At 53.5% G+C, this 18,963-nt stretch overlaps 1 protein-coding gene across 7 annotated transcripts; it reads right to left on the reverse strand.

Moving 5' to 3' along the window:
* Positions 1 to 1,909: 1,909 nt before the first annotated feature.
* On the reverse strand, positions 1,910 to 17,107 carry DMKN (dermokine). 7 transcript variants are annotated; one of them, XR_013444211.1, is made up of 21 exons: positions 15,999 to 16,627; positions 15,351 to 15,407; positions 15,023 to 15,073; positions 14,765 to 14,863; positions 14,099 to 14,155; positions 13,363 to 13,500; positions 13,090 to 13,140; positions 11,497 to 11,544; positions 10,795 to 10,848; positions 9,622 to 9,669; positions 9,370 to 9,417; positions 6,854 to 6,910; positions 6,508 to 6,555; positions 4,817 to 4,864; positions 4,657 to 4,698; positions 4,022 to 4,090; positions 3,307 to 3,379; positions 2,965 to 2,988; positions 2,763 to 2,810; positions 2,346 to 2,382; positions 1,910 to 2,234 (listed from the first exon to the last, which is right to left on the reverse strand). XR_013444211.1 is itself a non-coding variant. In XM_078062932.1 (20 exons), exons 1-18 carry the CDS (start codon positions 16,374 to 16,376, stop codon positions 2,774 to 2,776), a joined length of 1,455 nt encoding a protein of 484 aa, XP_077919058.1. In that variant the 5' UTR covers positions 16,377 to 16,635; the 3' UTR covers positions 1,910 to 2,234; positions 2,346 to 2,382; positions 2,763 to 2,773. The 7 variants fall into 7 exon arrangements, 5 of the variants coding, with proteins under 5 accessions (XP_077919058.1, XP_035964465.2, XP_077919057.1 ...); XR_004922322.2 differs by lacking the exon at positions 2,346 to 2,382; XM_078062932.1 differs by lacking the exon at positions 3,307 to 3,379 and having other exon boundaries at positions 2,763 to 2,852; positions 2,906 to 2,988; positions 15,999 to 16,635.
* Between the last annotated feature and the right edge of the window lie 1,856 nt (positions 17,108 to 18,963).

The raw sequence follows: 18,963 nt of genomic DNA on the forward strand, positions 1-18,963 counted from the left end.
TTGCTTTCTGATCAATCATGTGCTTACTAAAGTAGCACTTTTCATTTCCTCAATGTACTTTTCTTTTGCACTCACAAACAGCCAGCTGGAGCAGGAGGCCTAGCTGCTGGCCTGTCTCAGCTTTCCACATGCTTTCCTCACCAAGCTTAGTTATTTCTAGCTTCTGATTTAAAGTGACAGACATGCGACTCTTCCTCTCACTTGAACACTTAAGAGGCCAGTGTAGGATTATAAATTGGCCTAAGTTCTTTTCTTTTTCTTTTTTTTTTTTTTTTTAAGATTGATTTCTTTATTCCAGAGTAGGGGAGGAGTAGAGGGAGAGAATCCTAAACAGACTCCTTGCTGAGCGCGGAGGCCAACATGGGGCTCGATCCCATGACCCTGAGATCAGGACCCAAGCCAAAATCAAGAGTCGGACACTTAACTGACTGCACCACCCAGGCACGCCAGTTGGCCTAATTTCAATATTGTTGTCTCAGGGAATAGAGAGGCCCAAGGAGACTAGAGAGATGGGAGAACGGCCAGTGGAGCAGTCAACACACACATTTATGGATTAAGTTTGCTGTCTTATATGGGTGCAGTTTGTGGTGCCCCACAATAATTACAATAGTAACATCAAAGATCAGGGATCACAGATCACCGTAACAAATATAATAACAATGAAAAAGTTGGAAATATTGAGAGAATTACCAAAATGTAACACAAGAGATGTGAAGTGAGCAAATACTATCGGAAAACTGGTCCCAATAGACTTGCTTGAAGCAGGGTTCCCACAAAGCTTCAGTTTGTAAAAGACGTTCATATCCGCAAAATGCAATAGAGCAAAGCACGATAAAATGAGGTATGTCTCCAAAGCAGTAGCCCCAATTTAAGGACAAAAGTGAGAGTAGGATGCAGAGCAAAGGAATAGTCTTCATCTTTCTCTGACCCAGATGGGTTTGATCAAGACAGTTTCCCCAAGTTCATTTTGGACCAGGTGGTTTTTTTTTTTTTTTTTTTTTTTCATTTATTCATCAACTATATGAGGCCCACCCTTTGTCAGGCCCTGTGGTCAGTGCTGGGGATGGAGCGATGACCAAGGCAAACAGGAGCTGTGCCCTCAGGGAACTTAGAGTCTCCGACGGAGTCACCTATGCTAGCAGGGTGCTTCCTGTCCTCCTTTTACTTCCTGGGTCCCTGCAGGAATGTCGGGGATGAATGGTGAGGGGTCCCTAATATGGGCACATTATATGGCCTTGATGGGACTTTGACTCAGAGACTCTAAGTGCAGACTCTCCAGGCCTGTCTGCAGAGTTCCTAGGCTTGGGATAAGCCTGACCTCAGCCTGAGCCAAGAACCCCTGCCTGTTTCCTTGGCACATTAATGGAGTAGAAGTTTCTGCCACCCCCTCTGCATCCCGGAGACACAGAGCCACTGCATACGATAAGGCACTGGGTTGGGTATGAGCCGCTTGCCCACAACTTCCTAAGCACATGGCCTCATCCATACCTCCGTGTGTTTACGAGGCTGAGGCATGTGCTCTGCTAGCCCCTGGCCCCTGTTCTTGCCCCCTGCCTAACCCTCTGGGACTGGCCTCCTCTCTTGAAAAGCCTCTTTACTGCCACCTCCTAAGGTGAATGACTTCCCTGTTGCCTTTTCAGGCTAGCAAAACACCTTTGAGTGCCTCAGCTTCGGGAGCATGGCATTCAGATGCAGGCTGGGCCAAGATGATGTTTTACAGATGGAGAAACTGAGGCACAGTGAGATCAGCTAGCTACTGCTTGTCAGGACCACCCAGGTCTTACCTCTCTCAGTCCCCCATTTGGTATACCACTCTCAGCAGGAAGGCACATTATCTGCCCCTAGATCACTTCCATTCTCCCTGATCCGGGCCATCAGGATAACATGAAAGAACACGGCGTGAGAAATCTTAAGGAAATAAGATTCATGTTTTATTTCCACAAAGAAACCCCAAAGTAGGAAGCTTCTCCTGAAGAACTGTCACAGTGACTTCAGGTCACAAAACAGAGTAGGTGAAGAAAGTGGCAGGTTTATCCGATGAGGTTTCTGGACAAGGAGACCCCACAGTTCAGTTGGAAGAAACGAGGGACAGACAGACCAGGTTCAACCTGGAAAAAGCAGGTGTCAGCACCCAGACCAAGCCTGACACAGGGAGAGAGTTGGGGGCGGGGCACAGTTGCGCTCCTTGATGGCTGATGTTGTTCAGGACCTCAGTTATGATTGGAAATAATTTTCTAGAAGAAAAGAAAGAGCAAACAGTAGAATGTGGCTGCTCCTGAATGTGTTGAAACCGGGTATCCTTTCATCCAGCCTCTATGCTCTCAGTTTTTTTTTTGGTGTCCTACCTGTTTCACCTGCGCGTTCCCTTACTCTTGCTTCTCCCTGAAACAGATTTTGTGGTTCTGCCAAGTTTATCTTTTGCCCCTTCCCCACTGGCAACTCACTTCCTCCTGCCTCTGAGCCTTTCTCTGCAGTTCCCCCAGACCCTTCTGTCCTGTCCCTCTCCTCCACCTCCCCTTATGGCTGTCCCTGCATGGCCCTGCCTCTGGCAGGCCTCCACTCAGCGCTCAGAGGGTGCTTTCCGAGTGTCCTCGGTCATTTCCTGATGAGTCTTTCTCCACACCCCACGCTGGGGTCTCCTTCTCGATGCCTTTAGAACATCCACCCAAAGCAAAGCGAATGCCAAGATCCCAGCCCTGCCCCTGGGGTGGCTGTGCCTCAGCTCCTGGATGCAGGCTTGCACTGCTCACTCTGACACTCACCTACCAGAACTTCACCCACTGCAGCAGGCCAGGGCGCACCTGGGAAGCCTGCAGGACAGGGAGAACGTCTGAGTGGCCATGGCCATGGCCCTGGCCTCAGGGAGAACGTCTGAGTGGCCATGGCCATGGCCCTGGCCCTGCACACCCTCTGGCCCCAGACCCCTTCTCTCAGGAGCCAGATTTTCTCTGCCCCACTACTCACCGAGGAAGAAGGCGTGGCTCCCCCCTGGAAAGAGATCAGAGGAGGTGATGTGGGGCTACAGTGACCTCTGCCATGTCTTCGGGGCCCAGGGGCAGGCTCAGACCCAGATTATCTCGGAAGTCCTTGGGTCTGACTATGGACATTCAGCCCATGGACTTTCTTTCAAAGCAGATTTATCATCCTAAGTACATTTACCCAAGATGAGCACACACTGGCCAAGCAGAGTGAACAGAAGGTAGATAGGTAGATAGGTGTCCTTCTGCCTGCTAGGTGGATGGATAGAAATTGGCCACAAATCACTGGCAAGTGGATACCCACGGGCAGTGTTAACTGCTTCTTTACCTGCTTCCAGTCAGGAGGTGACTCCTGATCTCTCAGCAGAAGTCCTGTCCCTGAGGCCAGGGGCTTCCTTGTTCTGAGAGATGGAGGGAAATAGCACCTGTTTTTTCTTCACCAGCATAATTAGTATTTAGCATGTTCATTTACTGAATTTATAAGATTGCTTTCTTTGCAACTGAACGAAACAAGTCTCAGGGTTGTTTTGTTTTGTTTTGTTTTTTCTGTTATTTCCTTTGTGGAACGAAGCATTAATTTTCCCACCAACCACAAGTTTCTGGGCAAGCCTCCCCTAAGTGTTAGTGTGCCCCCCTCTCGCCCTCCCCCCCCACCCCCCACGAAAGTCAGCAGTTAAAGAGGTGGAGAGAGCAGACACTACTACATGGGAAGGCTGTTAGTTTGGCTGTGTGTCATGTGAGTTTTTTTTAGAGCTGTATATCACTCTTTGAGAGGATGTTGGTTCCCAGTTTTCTCCAGGGCATGTGACATAGCTGCTGCCCCCTTGTAACCTTTTCTGAGTGGGTGGGTGTGGAGAACATTGAACCTCCCACCCTCCACTTCCAGATGGCTCTCAGGGAGCCCGAGTCTCCCTACACAGGGGCGAGACATGACTTTCAAAATGAACAGGATTCGGCCTCAGCTAAGCCTGGCCGTGAAAGCCTCCCTCCCTCACCCCCCATGCAGAGACCCCAGTGGGGAAACAGGGCAGTTGGAGTCTTACCTTAGAGGGGATCTTGGCTGAGTACTGCCCACCAGAGGGAGTAGGGTATGCCTGCTGGTTATAGGTGTTCTGTGGAAAAAAGCCAGGGTGGGGAGGGGGCGGGGGAAGGGGAGTGTTGGTAGAAGAGAAAGGATGAGGGCATTTTGCTGTGGAATAAATACCCTGGCTCCTGGCCTGGGCCAGACCTGTCTCTAAGCCCCCGCTTTCCCTCCTTGTGTCATGCATTTTTTTCTATAGAATCTTCCTTCAGCCAGCCAGAGCCCACAGTCTCACCTCACTTATAATCCTAGTCCAAATGGCCCTTCCTCCTCCTTCCCTGGTACCTCTCCCAGCTCCTCAAGTGTTACTCGGGAGATGAAGGCAGGAGACCAAGGAAATGAGTGAGGTTTTTTGTGTTTTTTTAAGATTTTATTTATTTATTTGACAGAGAGAGAGATAGAGCACAAGTAGGCAGAGTGGCAGGCAGAGGGAGAGGGAGAAGCAGGCTTCGCGCTGAGCAGGGAGCCGGATGCGGGGCTCGATCCCAGGACCCCGGGATCATGACCTGAGCCAAAGGCAGATGCTTAACCAACTGAGCCACCCAGGCGCCCCATGAGTGAGGTCTGAATCAGGTGGTCAGGTGGCAGATGTCTTACCTTAGAAGTCACCGCGGCCACCTCTTGCCATCCTGAGCCAGACTGAGAAAACAACAGAATGGGGTGTGGAGGAAAGCGAATTTCAGATTGGCCAGCCCTGAGAACCAGACCGAGAGGGACCTGGGGCCATCAAAGGCAGTCTGAGGGCAGAGCGACTCACCTGACCAGCACTGCCCGACCTCTTCTGGAGCAAGGACGCATCAGCACCCTGGAAGGGAGAGAGCCGCCATGAGGGTGTCCTTTCCAAAGTCCTTTGGGCCCTGCCAGACTCACGGGGCTCCAGCAGCCTGCTGCCTAGGCACTGCCCTCCCGTGGGAGCACCAGCACCCACGCACCCCACTGCACCCCTCTCCATGGTCCAGGATCAGCACTGCCTCCAGAGAAGGCAGTGAGCCTGGAGGACACTGATGACCCCGATAGATACGGGACAGATTTCTACACTCAGTGTAGCGGAGCGAGGCACCCCCATCCCCACCCGTGCATCTGGAGCTTCGGCAGGCCGGCCTGGGACTGAGCAGGAGTGGCAAGTGAGCGGTGCCCACACGGCTCTCTTGGGGCGGACACGGCACCTCAGCCCCAACCCACCTTCTGCCGACACCAAACCCTGCTCCCTCCTTAGCCCTATAATTCCTGTTCACAAACACTGTTCCCATAGGGTTCCTGGAAGGATGGGCTGTTATCGTCAGCAAACAGAGGCAAAGTGAGGTGATTAGATTGGCACTGGGCTGAAGGAGAGAGAGAGAGGGGAGAAATGCAAGAAAGCCCATCAAGCCACGTGAGACACAGTGCCAGTGCATGGGCCATCCCCCGCCCCCCCCCCAGTCAGGGCAAGTGGAAAATTCTCAGCAGCAGGAGAGTACAGCTTCTGCAACCACCACTTCTCCACTTGGAACCCCCACTCCCACCCCCACACACACATACACACAGGGTTAGGATGTTCCTCCTAACTCTGACTTAACTCCCATTGAATTTTAGCCCCACTCTTAGCCCTAACACTGAGGTCACAAACTGCTTGACCACAGGCCTCCAGGCATTTTTTGCTTGGCCTGCATTTTTAAATTAAATTAGTTGTGAACAGTTAAAAATCAGATTTCCATCAGACGACATAGCCACACTGGTCATTCATGAGTGCATGACAACACGCACCTGGAGGGCCCTGACCTCCCCCTTTGCGTGGCCCCACCTGTCCAGCCTCATGTGCCTGGTCCACACAGATGAGTGAGTGGGCAACCTTTGCGTCAGTGCCCAAAGGCCACTGGCCATGAAGAATTAAGATGTGGCCTTCTGCAGGACCCCTCCTTCCCAGAACCCAGATATTCAGACCTTCTGCACCTGCTCATGCTTAACCATGGCCTGACCTGCTCCCCTCGTACCTCCTGTTTCCTTTCAGCTTTCCTCCCTAACACCCCTTTCCCAGTTCTGAGAGTTGACCCCAGCTCCAGGCTCCTCTCTTCCCCACCTCGTGTCCCCTGCCTGTTCACCCTGCAGTACCCACCCAGCTGAGGCTCCCCCTGAGCCAGGCCACGCCCAGCAGGACCAGCAGCAGAGCAGAGACAGTGGCTGGCTTCATGTCCCTGTGCCTGTGGAGGCCCCAGCCCTTGGCTTCAGCTTTTATCCCAGGGAGGACTGCCCACCCTACTCCTTCTCTAGTGACTCACCAGCTTCTCTCTCCTACCCCACCCCCACTTAGTGTTGCAGAAAGGGAGGAGAGTGGGAAGGGAGGGAGGTGGCCTCCCTCAGCAGGGAAGGTAAGCAACAGGGACTGAATGCAAGCCATTGCCAAGAGCCCAGATCCCATGTCCCCAGATTTGGGCTTCCTGATCCCAAAACGAGAGGTTCTGCCACCCTTACCTCAATAATGGCTTTCCAGTTCAGGAAAGGGGTGTTGTGTTTGAAATCCTAGAGGGAGGAGAAGACAGGAGTGGGCCTCAGAGCGGGGAGTGTGGCAGCTTGTTGGAAAGTTTCAAGCTCCTGTGCAAGAACGGGTTTTGGTGCCTGGGTGTGGTTTGGGGTTAGATGAAGATAAGCATACCGGAGGTTGAGGGTGTTAGCACTTCTGATGGTATTCGGGTGAGATTACCCATCTCAAAAATGAAAAGAGGGCGAATTTTGTGACAGGTGGGCTGGAGCTTGAGGAGGTGGGGAGAGGGACAGATGACCAGATCCCCAGTCCTCTGAAAAGTGAGAGTTCTCCTACCTCCCAGAGTCGGCTGAAGTAGAGCAGGGCGCGTGTGCTGGGGCGTGGGACTTGGCCCTGTAGAGGAGAGGTTGGGTGCAGGTGAGCAGGAAGCACGGCCCCTTGCTCACCTACACCCCTATTCCTGATACCACCATCGCTCAGCCTTCAGAATGTAATCGTGCCTAAGGTTTGAGGGGAAGCTGGGTGTCTTTTAGGGACACCAGAAAACTGCTTTTGGAAGCAGAGGGAGAGAGATTAGATCTCTGGAGCCGCTAACCAGCTCCCCTCACCCCCACACACACCACACTCTTCACTCTCCCTGCTTCTCCAGCCTCTGGCAGAACCTCACTGCAGCCAAACCTCGAGGACCGGGACCTGCCCCCAGAGCTTCCTGCCTTCTTACCTGCCCTTCCAGCCCCAGCCCATTTGCCGAAACTATGGGGCTGCGGTTGACCCTTCCAAACCCCCTGGAACAACAATGGAGACGTAAGAAAGGAGCAGAGACCAGGAGTGTGGGGCAGCTATGGTTTATTTCAAGGGTAAGGGTTGAGATTAGTGGTGGGGTAGTGGGGTTTTAAGAAGGGGTGGGGGGTTCCCATCCATCTGGTAGCACCTTGTCTGGAGGTCACGGGGTGCGAAAGCTCCTCTGGTCCTGGGCAAAGAAATAAGTTCTAAGAGGGAGCTCAAGGAATAAGAATTCAGGGCCTAATTGGCCAAGTCAGGGGTGGATTAGGCCTCTGCTCCTGAAATCCGCAGGGATCTTTTTGCCCATGGCTGTCATCCAGCCAAATCCAGATATTCCAGTTTGGGATGAAACACCTCATACTTGCCAAGAACTGTTACGTATAGTCTCCCTGTTGTCCCTGCTCACTCTGGCCCCAGTGCTCAGCTCCCTCCCTGTGAAGGCGATGGGCCTTCTGTTCTCCTCTCTGCCCATCTCTGGCCTGCCCCTCTTCCTAGATCTGCTCCTGGGGGAGCTGCCCCAAATGGATCCTGCCTAACTGTGAGCGCTCCCTTTACTGCCCCCCCCCACCCAGATGTGCAAGAATGTTCACTGCCTTCCTGGCCCCCAGGAAGTATCAGTCTGTGCCTCTGACCCTAAGTTCCTCGTGCTCTGGGGCCTCGTCTACCCCAGGTCCATGGTAAAGAGCCTCCGGCCTACCAGAGACCATTCTCTCTAAAACAGAAACAGTCGGGGCACCTGTGTGGCTCAGTCGGTTAAATATCTGCCTTCCACTCGGGTCATGATCTCAGGGTCCCAGGATCAAGCCCCGCATGGGCTCCCTGCTCAGCGGGAAGCCTGCTCTCCCTCTGCCTGACGCTCCCCCTGCTTGTGTGCTCTCTCTCTCTGACAAATAAATAAATATAATCTTCAAAAAAAAATTAATAAAGCAGAAACAGTCCATTTGGCTCTTTTAGTTCATCCAAACCTGCACCGCATTGCGCCTGGGAACCTGCCTCCCGCATCTTTCACTCTCCCACCTTCTTCCCCGAGTTGCAGACTTGGCCTTGCCTGAGGGTAGGGCTTTCTCTTCACCTCCCTGTCTACCACCACCTTGTCTCCCCCACAAGTTTTAGAGGGCAGGGAGCCTTGTCTTCCTTCTTTTACGGTAAGGGTCCGAAGCCCAGCTGCTGGGGTGACCGTGCAGGGCAGCGGCCTGTGGCACCTGGAGAGAAGCAGCCTCTAGTCAGCTCTTGTCTGTCAGAGGAGCTCGAGCTCGAGGAAAGAGGGCCCCCCATTGCCTCATTTTTCAAGAGAAGCCGGAATTCCGAGTGTTTTATAAACCTCTCAGTTTTTAAACTTTGGCAACTAATTCATAGTGTCTTTAAAATTAAAAAAAAAAAAACAATGGATCAAACAAAGCACATCAGTGGGCCGTCAATTACAACTTCTGCCTTTGGTGTTTGTTCGTGCTGTTGGTCTGCCTTTGCTCTGGAGGCACGTCTGCTATTCAGGTGTCCAATCAGCCTGGCCAGGTTCCCCTGAACATGGGAGGGGTGGGCGGGGCGGGAAGGAGAGAGGGGTTCTGGGCCCCAAGTGCCTCCTAAACTTATGCACACCCAGGGTCCAGAACGCCTGGCACGCGGCAGGCACTGGGCACATAATCGCTTCCTTGCCCTTCTCTCTCAGCGTCCGTCCTCCTGGGGGCCTTTAGCCCCGCCTGACCGTACAGTCCGCCCCCCCTGCCTCTGCTACCTCTCTGCTTTCCTGAGGACTAGGCCTCCTCACTCTCCCCTTAATCTTCCAGGTCTCGTTGGAGAAACTGAGGTTCACGCCTGCTCAGTCTGCACACTGAGACGTGAAAGAGGCCCATTCCTTCCTCATCCTGGACTCCCAGCTGTTTCCAAACCACCCCCTCTTCTCAGCTCTGCCTCCTTCCTCTTTGTTTTTGTCCTTTTTTTAAGCACTGGACAAAACACCCTTCCAATGCCATCATCGTTTTCCCCAGCTCCCCACTCAGGGGGTTAGCAGTTAGCTTTCTTCTGTTTCCCTCTCCCACAGAGATCGAATGGTACGGCCTTCCAGCCCTTACCTTGTTTATGGCATCCCAGTTAATGAAACCCAGCTTGGATTTAAAATTCTGCAGAGATTTAAAAAAAAAAAAAAGATGGAAAATGGCAAATTGAGTTGTGACGTAATGTAATGTTGGCTCAGGGCCTCCAGGCAAGAGGTCAAGGGCCATCTGATGTTCGGTCCTTCTGGAAAGAGGACTTCAGCCTAAAGGGCAGAGGGACAGAGCTTTGCTTTTCCAAAGAGTGAGCAGAGAGATCTTGCATGAACTCACCTTCCAGAAAGTGTCAAAGTTGAAGAGCCCAGGAGACGTCTGAGAGTTCTAAGGAACCGAAAAGAAAGGGGATGAGAGTAGGAACCCACCCTGTGAGCAAAAGGCAAGGGCAGAAGCTCTGGGGGTCAGGAGGGGAGGCAGGGATTGCTTGGCACCATGGTCCCGGCCAAAGGTGGGGCAATGCTCCACTCACCAAGGTATTGATCCCACTGACAGCGTCACCTCTTACTGGACCCTTGCCTCTGGGTAGGAAGGAGGGACTACTGTTCAAGCCCTGTGCCTCCTGTCATGCATACCACCTATCAGCCTGCTCCTGGCCCACCATCTCTGCCTTTGCTCAAGCCCTGTGTACTCTGTGTAAAGCCACCTCCTCTCCTTTTTCACATAGCAGCTAGGAAACCCCACCTTCTTGGAATGATTTGCCACTTATTCCTAGAATAACCCTGCCCAGTCCCTTGAATCATATTCCTATTCTGCCTCCCCCAGAGCCTGTCCCCAAAACACTGCTGGGAGCTAATGTGTAATCAGCCCCACCAATCGCCTAGCACAGTGCCTTATCTGGCCACATTTCCTGTGTGGAGACATCTCCACTTGACAGATGAGGGAAGCAAACTCAGAGCTGTCCAGCAGCGTGCCTCATGATCTGTCTCCTTGTCAGACTCCAGTGTCCGGATCCTGAACCACCTTGCTCTGGTTATGATGCAGAAAGCTCTGCAGTAACTGTGGGGTTGAGCAAGGTTTTGCCATTCCCATTTTACCCAAGAGGAGGCCCAGACTCAGAGAGGTCAACTGCCCTGCCTGAAGATGCACAGATGACAGGTGAGACAGCTGTCCTCTGAACCCCCATCTTCTAACTCAGAGGTCACTGCTTTCTACTTCTCAACACTTCTTAAGTATGGTTTCCAAAAATAGCCCCTTGACCATTCTCCTGTTGCTTTTGGCTATGTTTCCCCTCACAGTGATAATACACAGTGATGATCACAGTTTGAAGAAGGGAGAGAATGGATGAACCAAGGAGACAGGGATTCCAGACCCCTGTCTGGTCTCCTGGTGGTCACTCACCACAGAGAGCAGCTTGCAAGAAGATACTGATGTTTCTGTTTCTTTTCCCCATCCCTTAGCGTTCTGTCCCCACACTCTACCACCCCTTCTCCGAAAGCCATCCCTGCTCACCTGATAATTGTCTTGGGGGCCCCCAACCAGGCGACTGCCCTCTTTGCTTATTTCCTGCGGAGAGAGAAAATGGAGAAGAGTCACTGAGGAAGCAGGGAACATGCAGGATGAGAGGGTAGGATAGTAGGATGTGGGCCAGGGACTCCTGAATCAGGGGACTGAGGCACAAACACAGCAGATTTCCCAGAGCCCCAAGAGAGGCTCTTCTCCCTGGCAAATCTTGTTTCAACTTCCTGTGGATTGGGTTATTGCTCACTTACAATACTTATTGGCAACATAACCATCTCTTTATATTCACTTCTGCAAACTGCCCAAAATCCAACAGGAAGGGCTTTGCCACAAAAGTATCTGAATTGTCCCCTGGTTTTGAGGCAGAAGCCAGCCAGACTGTTGGACTAAACTGATTCAGACTGCGGGACACAGTCTGGGCAGATGTGTTGCATTGGTCAGAAAGGGGACGCTGGCTGGAGAGTCAGCAGGAGCCAAGGTGGCACAGAAGTCATCTGGTTCCTCTCCTCCTAAGTTAGAGGGAGGCGCCTCTTGAGTCCCACTTTCCCGGGACTGAGATGAATTCCCCGAGGTAAGATCAAGACCAGCCTGCGGTGCGGGACTATCTGCACTGTTAGCATTGCTACTGCAAAGTTGACCTCCATCCCATCTCCCGCCACCAGTCTCTACTCTCAAGGCCAGTCATCTCCTTACCCTGATGTCACCATAGCCACCGGAGCCTCCCTGTCCTCCTCCAAAGCCCTGAGGGATGAGACAGTGCAACAGAGATCATTGTTTTAGATCTTAGGTCCGTCCCTGCACCTTTATGTACTGATTTAATACAGTTCCTCTAAAAATCCTCATGGAATTCTCTTTTGGAACTGGTCAAAATAATCTTGGAATTCATCTGGAAGAATAAATGTTTAAGAATAGGTGAGAAAGGGGCGCCTGGGTGGCTCAGATGGTTAAGCGTCTGCCTTCAGCTCAGGGCATGATCTCAGGGTCCTGGGATCGAGCCCCATATCAGGCTCCTGGCTCAGCGGGGAGTCTGCTTCTCCCTCTCCCTCCGCCTCTCTCCCCTGCTCATATTCCCTCTCTCTCTCTCTCTCTCTCTCTGTCACATGAATTAAAAAAAAAAAAAAGAATAGGTGAGAAAACACTGGAAAAGACAGGCAACAAAGGAGGACTTGTACTGGCAAATATTAATGTACCATAAAGAAAGCAGCATCACAGAACAGATGAGTCAGTTTAACCAAATAGAACTCCCAGAAGCTTTCCCAAAATATGAAGGTATTTACAAGTGACGTTGTACATCAGTGGTGTAAATAATTCAATGCGTGTGGCTGGGAACACCAGTTAAATATCTAGGGGGGTGCAGGGGGCACTTAGTTATACTTTGCTGGTCCCCCCCTCCTGTTTTTATCTGGTTTTCCCTTCATTAGAGAGCACATAGCTCTGATCCAAAGTGTGGGGCAAGTCTAGCTGAACTGAGGAATGGGACTAGATTGTATACAGCAAAGTAAAGCCCAGATATATTAAAGAGTTAAATAGAAAAAATGAAAGTATAGATGTATTAGTAGTTCCAGAAGAAAATCGAGGCCTTTTTCTTTTCAAGAGCAGAAACCGTAGAAGAAGAGACTGGTATATTTGACTACATATTTAAGACTTTGATACACAAAACACTAAAAAAGAGTTACAAGCTGGGAGCTTTCCTAACACCTGTCTACCCATAGAGGTTAGTATCCTTAATATCCAAGGAGCCTAATATTCAGAGAGCCTTCTCCCCATCGGCTGCGTTCACACCAGCAGACATTGGCCTTGCCCAGAACCTGGTAGAAACCAAAATCTCAGCCCCACCCCAGGCCTGCTGACTCAGAACCTGCATTTTCACAAGACCTCTAGGTGATTCGTGGGGACCTCAGCATAACACTTCCTCTTGTCAGTGCTGCAGGTGCTGACAGGAAGCCCAGATTTCCAGAATGACTAGGAGGGAAGTGTACCCATTCCAAACCCAGTTTCCAAATGCTATCAAAGAGGTCACGGTATTCTGTTCACTGGCCGGGTGGGTGTAGGTCGTTTGAAGTGATTGTTCCTAAAAAGGACTGGTTTCTATGTAATTTTTCACAGCCCCATCCACGGTATAAAGTGAGGCACATCACATAAGGATTTGCAATTATTACTTTGGAGATTGTTAATATTTGTAGGAGTATGCATTTGGTTTCTTCCCCACGGAAGGGGCTGGGATGGAGGTTAGCCTTAGGAGTGGTGCCAAGCAGGAGTGGGCACAGTCCCTAGTTTGGCTCTCACCTGACCCCCAGATCCTCCGGATATGCGGACTTCATTCCCTGGGCTGTCACACTGTGAGAGAGACAGAGACAGCTTTCCCTCTGTTGCCACCGAGACACCAATCCCAGCCCCCACACTGCTAGCCCGCAGCCGCCCCACCTCAGCCCATTCTCAGCTCTGGCCAGTGCTCTCCCAGCTCCCCCATCATCCGAGGGGCCTTAGCACCCCTTATTTCCCCTCCCCTTCAGGGAAGGGAGGCCGATCTGTGAAAGTGTACGCTCAGCAGACACTCACCCCGGGTTTATTTCCGCCGCCACTTTCACCGCCATTTCCGCCACCACTTCCGCCGCCATTTCCACCGCCACTTCCGCCGCCACTGCTACCCGAGGAAGAGCCACCATTGCTACCCCAGGAAGAGCCGGTATTGTGTCCCTACGAGGGGAAGCAAGAGTCCACACAGCAACTTTTTTTTATTATTAAGGATTTTATTTATTTATTTGACAGAGAGATAGAGAGCACAAGTAGGCAGAGAGGCAGGCAGAGGGAGAGGGAGAAGCAGGCTCTCTGCTGAGCAGGGAGCCCGATGCGGGACTCGATCCCAGGACCCCAGGATCATGACCTGAGCCGAAGGCAGCCGCTTAACAGACTGAGCACCCAGGCGCCCCTCCACACAGCCTCTTAAAGGGACTCAGCGGGAACCAGATAGTTGCCAGGGTGTTATGATTTGTTTACTCCCTTCTATCCAACCTCCATCTCTTCCCATCTTGAGCCAGCTGGCCACTGAGGAAGTTATTCGGAGCACAAGGGACAGGTGTGGCCCAGTGTATTTGGAAATGTGGGACAGTTTGGGGATTCTGAGCTGCTGTCCTCTCCCCCCATCACATGCCTGAAGTGAAAAAGCCTCTGGAGCCTAACATCTTAGAGCCTTGACCCTGGCACCTAGGGGCTCATTCGGTCAGCCCCTGCCTCTCCTCACCCCTCCCTCTCCTGGAACCTAGAAAGAGGAAGAAGGGACCCCGAGAGTCCTTACCTGGGAGCTTGAGTAGCCGCTTTGATCAGAATTCCTAGAATTTTCTAAGGGACGGTCCTAGATTGGGAGGGAAAGCAGGTAGTATGAGGAGCAGTAAATTAAAGCAGCTTACGTGACCTGGCTTGTTCTCGTTACTTCCCTCTTCTTGCCTCAGACCTTTCCCAGATACCCAAGGAAGCCAACTGTGCTCCCGCTTTGTGGGTCCCCCTCTGTGGGAGAGCCACCCTCTGTGGCTGCCAGGCCGTGGTCCCCTCCCGGCCCCCTCAGCCCTTCTAGAGGGGCCTCATGTGCCCTGTATTTATCGGCGTCACCTACACCACAGCTCTGTACGTGTCCTTGTCTCTGCGTGTGCGACACACCTGCCCCCGTTCTCTTGGGAGCTTCCCAAGCCGGTGCCCGGTTTCCTGTGTCCAGCTGTCTTCTCCCCTCTGCCACCCCCCTCTCTAGTCAGATCTGTCCCGGGGCCGCGGGAATCAGTTAGACAGGAGGCAGAGCGTCCCCACCCGCGTGCAGCTGAGCAGAAGGGAGGCGAGCGGGCCGACGCAGGCCAGGCACCTGTGCTGAGGCGTCGCCCGGCTGTGTCAGGAACCCTGCCTGGCGGGGCCGGGCAGGTGGGGGGCAGGAGCTGAGGAGCCCCAGGATGGCGAGCAGAGGGGCAGAACTCACCCAGCTGGACCCGTAACTGCTGCCGCCGCTGCTGCCACCACCACCACTGCCACCTCTGCTGGCCTCACCGCCGCTGCCACCACCTCCGCTGCTGCCTCCCTAAGGGGCAGGAAGAGACCAGAGTGAGAACATCAGGAGTGTTGGCTCCCCTCCCTCGCCTCCCTCTCTGGCTCCGGCATATTTCCCGTGCGCAGTTGGAGGGAGCCGACATTCTGCCTACTCCCTGCGCAACATGCCTCTGATTGCCTGTCCCCTTACCCCCGAGCTGCTGGAGCTTCCGCCTGAGCCGGATGGCGGGGCGTTGGTGCACTGTGGAGGAAAGTTTCCAGGGACGGGTGAGTTTCCAGGCTTGGGTCAAAGCCATCACCACAGGCCAGGCTCTCCTGCTTCCTGTGGCTTGGCCTTCTTTCCCCACGTGCCCGTCCCCCTTCCCTCCCCTCTTCCTGGCCTCATCATCTGGCCCATCTCTTCCCTGTCCAGTCTGCCTTGTTCCTCAACCCCCCATCCTTCTTTCTTTCCTCTTCATCTCTCCTACTTTCTGTCACATGCACCCGGACACCCTCTTCTTCCCGACTCTTCCCCTTACCTCAGTGTGTGAGTTGCTGCCTCTCACGGAGCCGTAACCAGGTTGGACCACAGTCCCCTGCAGAGAGGAGGAGGCTGAGTGTGGGTACAGACAAAAAGATGAGGGAGGCGTGGAGAGCGTGGGCTTGAAGGGCAGGAGGTTGCAAACCTCAGGGCTAGGGTGGTTACTGTACCCGAGCGTTGGTGGCCGAGCTGAAAGACCCTCTATTGCTTTCTTGGCCCCAGGGGCCTCCCTGAGAGTGGGCTCCAAAGCTTCCATCTGAATCTCGGGGGTCTCCCTGGCCCCAGGGAGTCCCTGGCCCTCCAGGATTGCCCTGGCTGTGGCCTCCAGAGCCACCCTGGGAGCTAAAGATGCCATGGCCTCCAGATGGAGGCTGGCCATTGGTTCCCTGCAAGGGCAACACACCTGCACTGAGTGTGTGTGCCTTACCCCCTCTCTGATGGGGGGGGGGGCGCGGCACAGCAGGACATAGGCAGAGGCAGGTAGAAAGAGACCCCAGCGTGGTAGAAGGATGCATCATCACATGGAGGGAAACCACCCCAGATAGCCACAAATAAGAGACCCAGTCATCCTTCCAACTGATTCCCAAGATTCTCAACCCAACTGCCCACAGTGTCCCATTTCCACACCCAGCTGCCAGCTACTCACCCAAGCACTGCTGCTGCCTGGCATCCCCTGCCAGGAGCTGTGGACAGCATCTCTTCCATGTCGAATGATGTTCTCAACTGGTCTGCCAGCCTCACCCGCAGTGTTTCCAAGGGCACGGGCTGCTTCCCCCATGCCGTGGCCCATGACCTCCCTGGTTGCGGAGCCAGCTGCCTGTCCAGCCCCTTGGCCAACAGCCTCTTCGACTCCATGGCTAATGGCGTCTCCCACCCCCTGTCCAATGGCATCTCGCACCCCATGTCCCACGGCCTCCCCAGCACCTGCTCCAGCGCTCTCCCCTCCTCTCAGCAGTGGGCCAGCCTCCCCACTGCCCAGGCACAGGGCCAGCAGGAGGCAGGCCAGGGAGCCCTGTGACTTCATCTCTTCCTTGCTCCTCTTCCTCCCGTCTTCTTCCCACCCGAGTTTTCTTCTCTTTGCCCTTCCTCCCCCTCCGTGTGTCTGTGTGTGCCCTCCTCTGTGCTCTTTCTCCTGACTTACTCTCCCGTCCCTCTAAGTCCGCAGCCTTCTCTCTCCTTTCCCAGGCTCCCCTGCCTTCCTAGAGTCTCCTCCCTGCTGCTACTCCTTATACCGTGGCCTGGGAGAAGGTGACAGGGCTGGGTAGCCCAGAGTCCCTCCCTCGTGACTCAGGGCCAGCCACCGATAGGGTAATGAGCTGTAATTGTGAGTCTGAGAGTCTGTGTTGAAACAGAGAGGGAGCCCAAGGATCAGGGAGGGAGGACGAAATGGGATAAGGCAGGTGCAAAAGTGTTCCAATTTCCCAACCCCAGGAATTTGGGGCGCAGGGTGGGGATGGGGACATCTGAGGAGATGGTTGGTGTCTCGTAGAGGTGATGGGGTGGAGGGTCTCAGGAGAAAGGAACCACAGGCGGGACCCAACCAGGAGGCAAACGTAGGGAGCCCAGTGGGGCGGGACCCACCCGAGGTGTAAGCCAGCCTGACTCAGGGGCACCGGGATGAGAGGCAGCTGCCCTTTCTTGGCCTTGCTCTCTCAGCTTTGGTGGCCTTTTTCTCTCCCATCTCTCTTCCTTCCCATACTGCCACCTAAAGGTGACTGTCCTCACACTCTTCCATACCTTGCAGCCCACAGAGAGTCTGGGAGCTGTGAGACTGCCTTCCGTGGGACCCCAGGTACCAAGGAAGGAAGTGGCCAGCCTGAGAGGGGTCATCAGGGCGTCTCAGCACTGGGGCTGCTCTTGGCCGAGAAAGCTGGGTGCGGAGCAGGGAACTGGGCAGGCCAGCCACCCCCCGGGGGATGAGTGGGAGGGAGCAGCTGACCCAGGCACCCATCCTGTTTACCTGGCCCAGAGGGGCACGTGTGTGAGCTCAGAGCCTCCTGAGAGGACTGGTACTGCTGCTTGCCCCACCCACCCCCCAGTCTCCCCAGGGCCTGGAGGCACCAGCAAGGGAGGAGGGGTCAGCGCGAGCCCCCTACCCCACCCCCTTCCAGGGCCCTAGGTCAGCAGCATGGCCCTCTCCTCGTCCCAGCTCAGGACACAGGGCTCAGGCATCTTCCCCATCTTACCCCTGTCCAGCACCTGGCTGCTTCTCTGCTCCCAGGGCCCCTGGGCCTCCCACTTGTCGCCGGCCTTGTATCACTGGAACTCATCACCAAGTTAGGAGGGGCCAGTTTCCATCTGCCTTTCCCAATGTCTCTCAGTCAGTCTCTCTCCACCCCAGCACCCGCACCCCAACTTGTAACATCCAACACCTCTCACCGCGTAAACACAATCCCTGTCTGTCCTGGGCACCTCCTACCTCCCTGTTATTCCACCTCTCTTTAATGACAGTGATAATGGTGGTAGTGGTAGCCATCATCATAATCGTCCATGCAGCTCCAGTCTATCCACAGCTCTGTGTGCGCAGCGCCGGACTAAGCGCTTTAAGGCTCACACAGCCCTGGCAGATAGTCTTAGTATTACCCCGCTTAGAGACAGAGAATCTGGGGCTCAGAGGGGAATGGTGGTGTGTGGTAGAGCCAAAGCCAAGCCCAGGCCTGCTCCACTCCTAAACCCTGCTCCCAGCACGTTCTTTCATCATCTGTCTCAGATCTCCCCCTGCTTGTCAAAACCTTCACTCTTTGGATGGAATTGGTGGTGGTTTTGCCCTGGGGCCTTATGGAGGGCAGGGGCAGGAGACAGGAGTAAATCTGAGGCCTCTGGATTGCTGATGGACACCTCGGCCCCTGAGCCGGCTGCTTCCATGTCCAAGGGCAGGACCATGGGGCTGGAGGTAGAGCGCTCCCTGCCTCAGAGACTCCTTCCCACACTTCCCTCATGGGATACCACCTTCACCGTGGTATGTATCTGCCCCCTGACCCAGCTCTGTTACTAGTATTTTTCTTTAAGCCAGCTTACTTTCTTAAGCATATTTTATGTTGCTACTGTAAGTGGAGAGCCAGGATCACTTGCCCATAAAGAGAAAGTACCAGAAAACATAGAAGCCCACAATGCTATTACATGATAGCTGGCTGTGGGTCCTGTGTTAAAAAAGGAGATTGGCAAGTATGAGGGAGGTAGTCAAGGCACAGGAGCACAGAAGTTGAGTCTTCCTCTCTAACATAATCAGAAAGTTTCAGAGAAAATTGAGAAAAGGACCCGGCTCTCACTGTGTGATTCAGACTTATTCAAAGCCATGTTCCTGAACCAGCTGGATTCTCCCATGCACTCCCATGCTCTGCCTTTTGGAGAAAACTACCTTCAGGCATCTCTGGACCTGAAAGGTCACCTCACGTGGTCTGCAGGCATATTTATGAAATACCTGTTGTGAACCAAATAGAAGGCTAAGTGCTTCCACATGCATGATCTCATTTAATCGTTATGACAACCTCGGGGTGGGGGCAGGGGAGTGTAGACATTCCCATTTTACAGGTGAGGTAACTGAGGCCCAGGGCTGGTAAACACATACATAATAGCGTATTTAAAAGAGATGGTGGTAAAATGGTGCTGCC

This window comes from Halichoerus grypus, chromosome 15 (assembly GCF_964656455.1).
Source record: "Halichoerus grypus chromosome 15, mHalGry1.hap1.1, whole genome shotgun sequence".
In the NCBI taxonomy this organism is placed as follows: domain Eukaryota; kingdom Metazoa; phylum Chordata; class Mammalia; order Carnivora; family Phocidae; genus Halichoerus; species Halichoerus grypus.

Excerpts from the sequence above, each read along its gene's own strand:
- DMKN (XM_078062931.1), bottom strand. The coding sequence starts at position 16,376 with ATGAAGTCACAGGGCTCCCTGGCCTGCCTCCTGCTGGCCCTGTGCCTG. Across the intron at positions 9,418-9,621 it reads ACTTTGACACTTTCTGGAAG|AATTTTAAATCCAAGCTGGG; the intron begins GTGAGTTCATGC and ends AAATCTCTGCAG. Across the intron at positions 2,853-2,905 it reads GGGGTCTGGGGCCAGAGGGT|GGCCATGGCCATGGCCACTC; the intron begins GTGCAGGGCCAG and ends CCCTGAGGCCAG.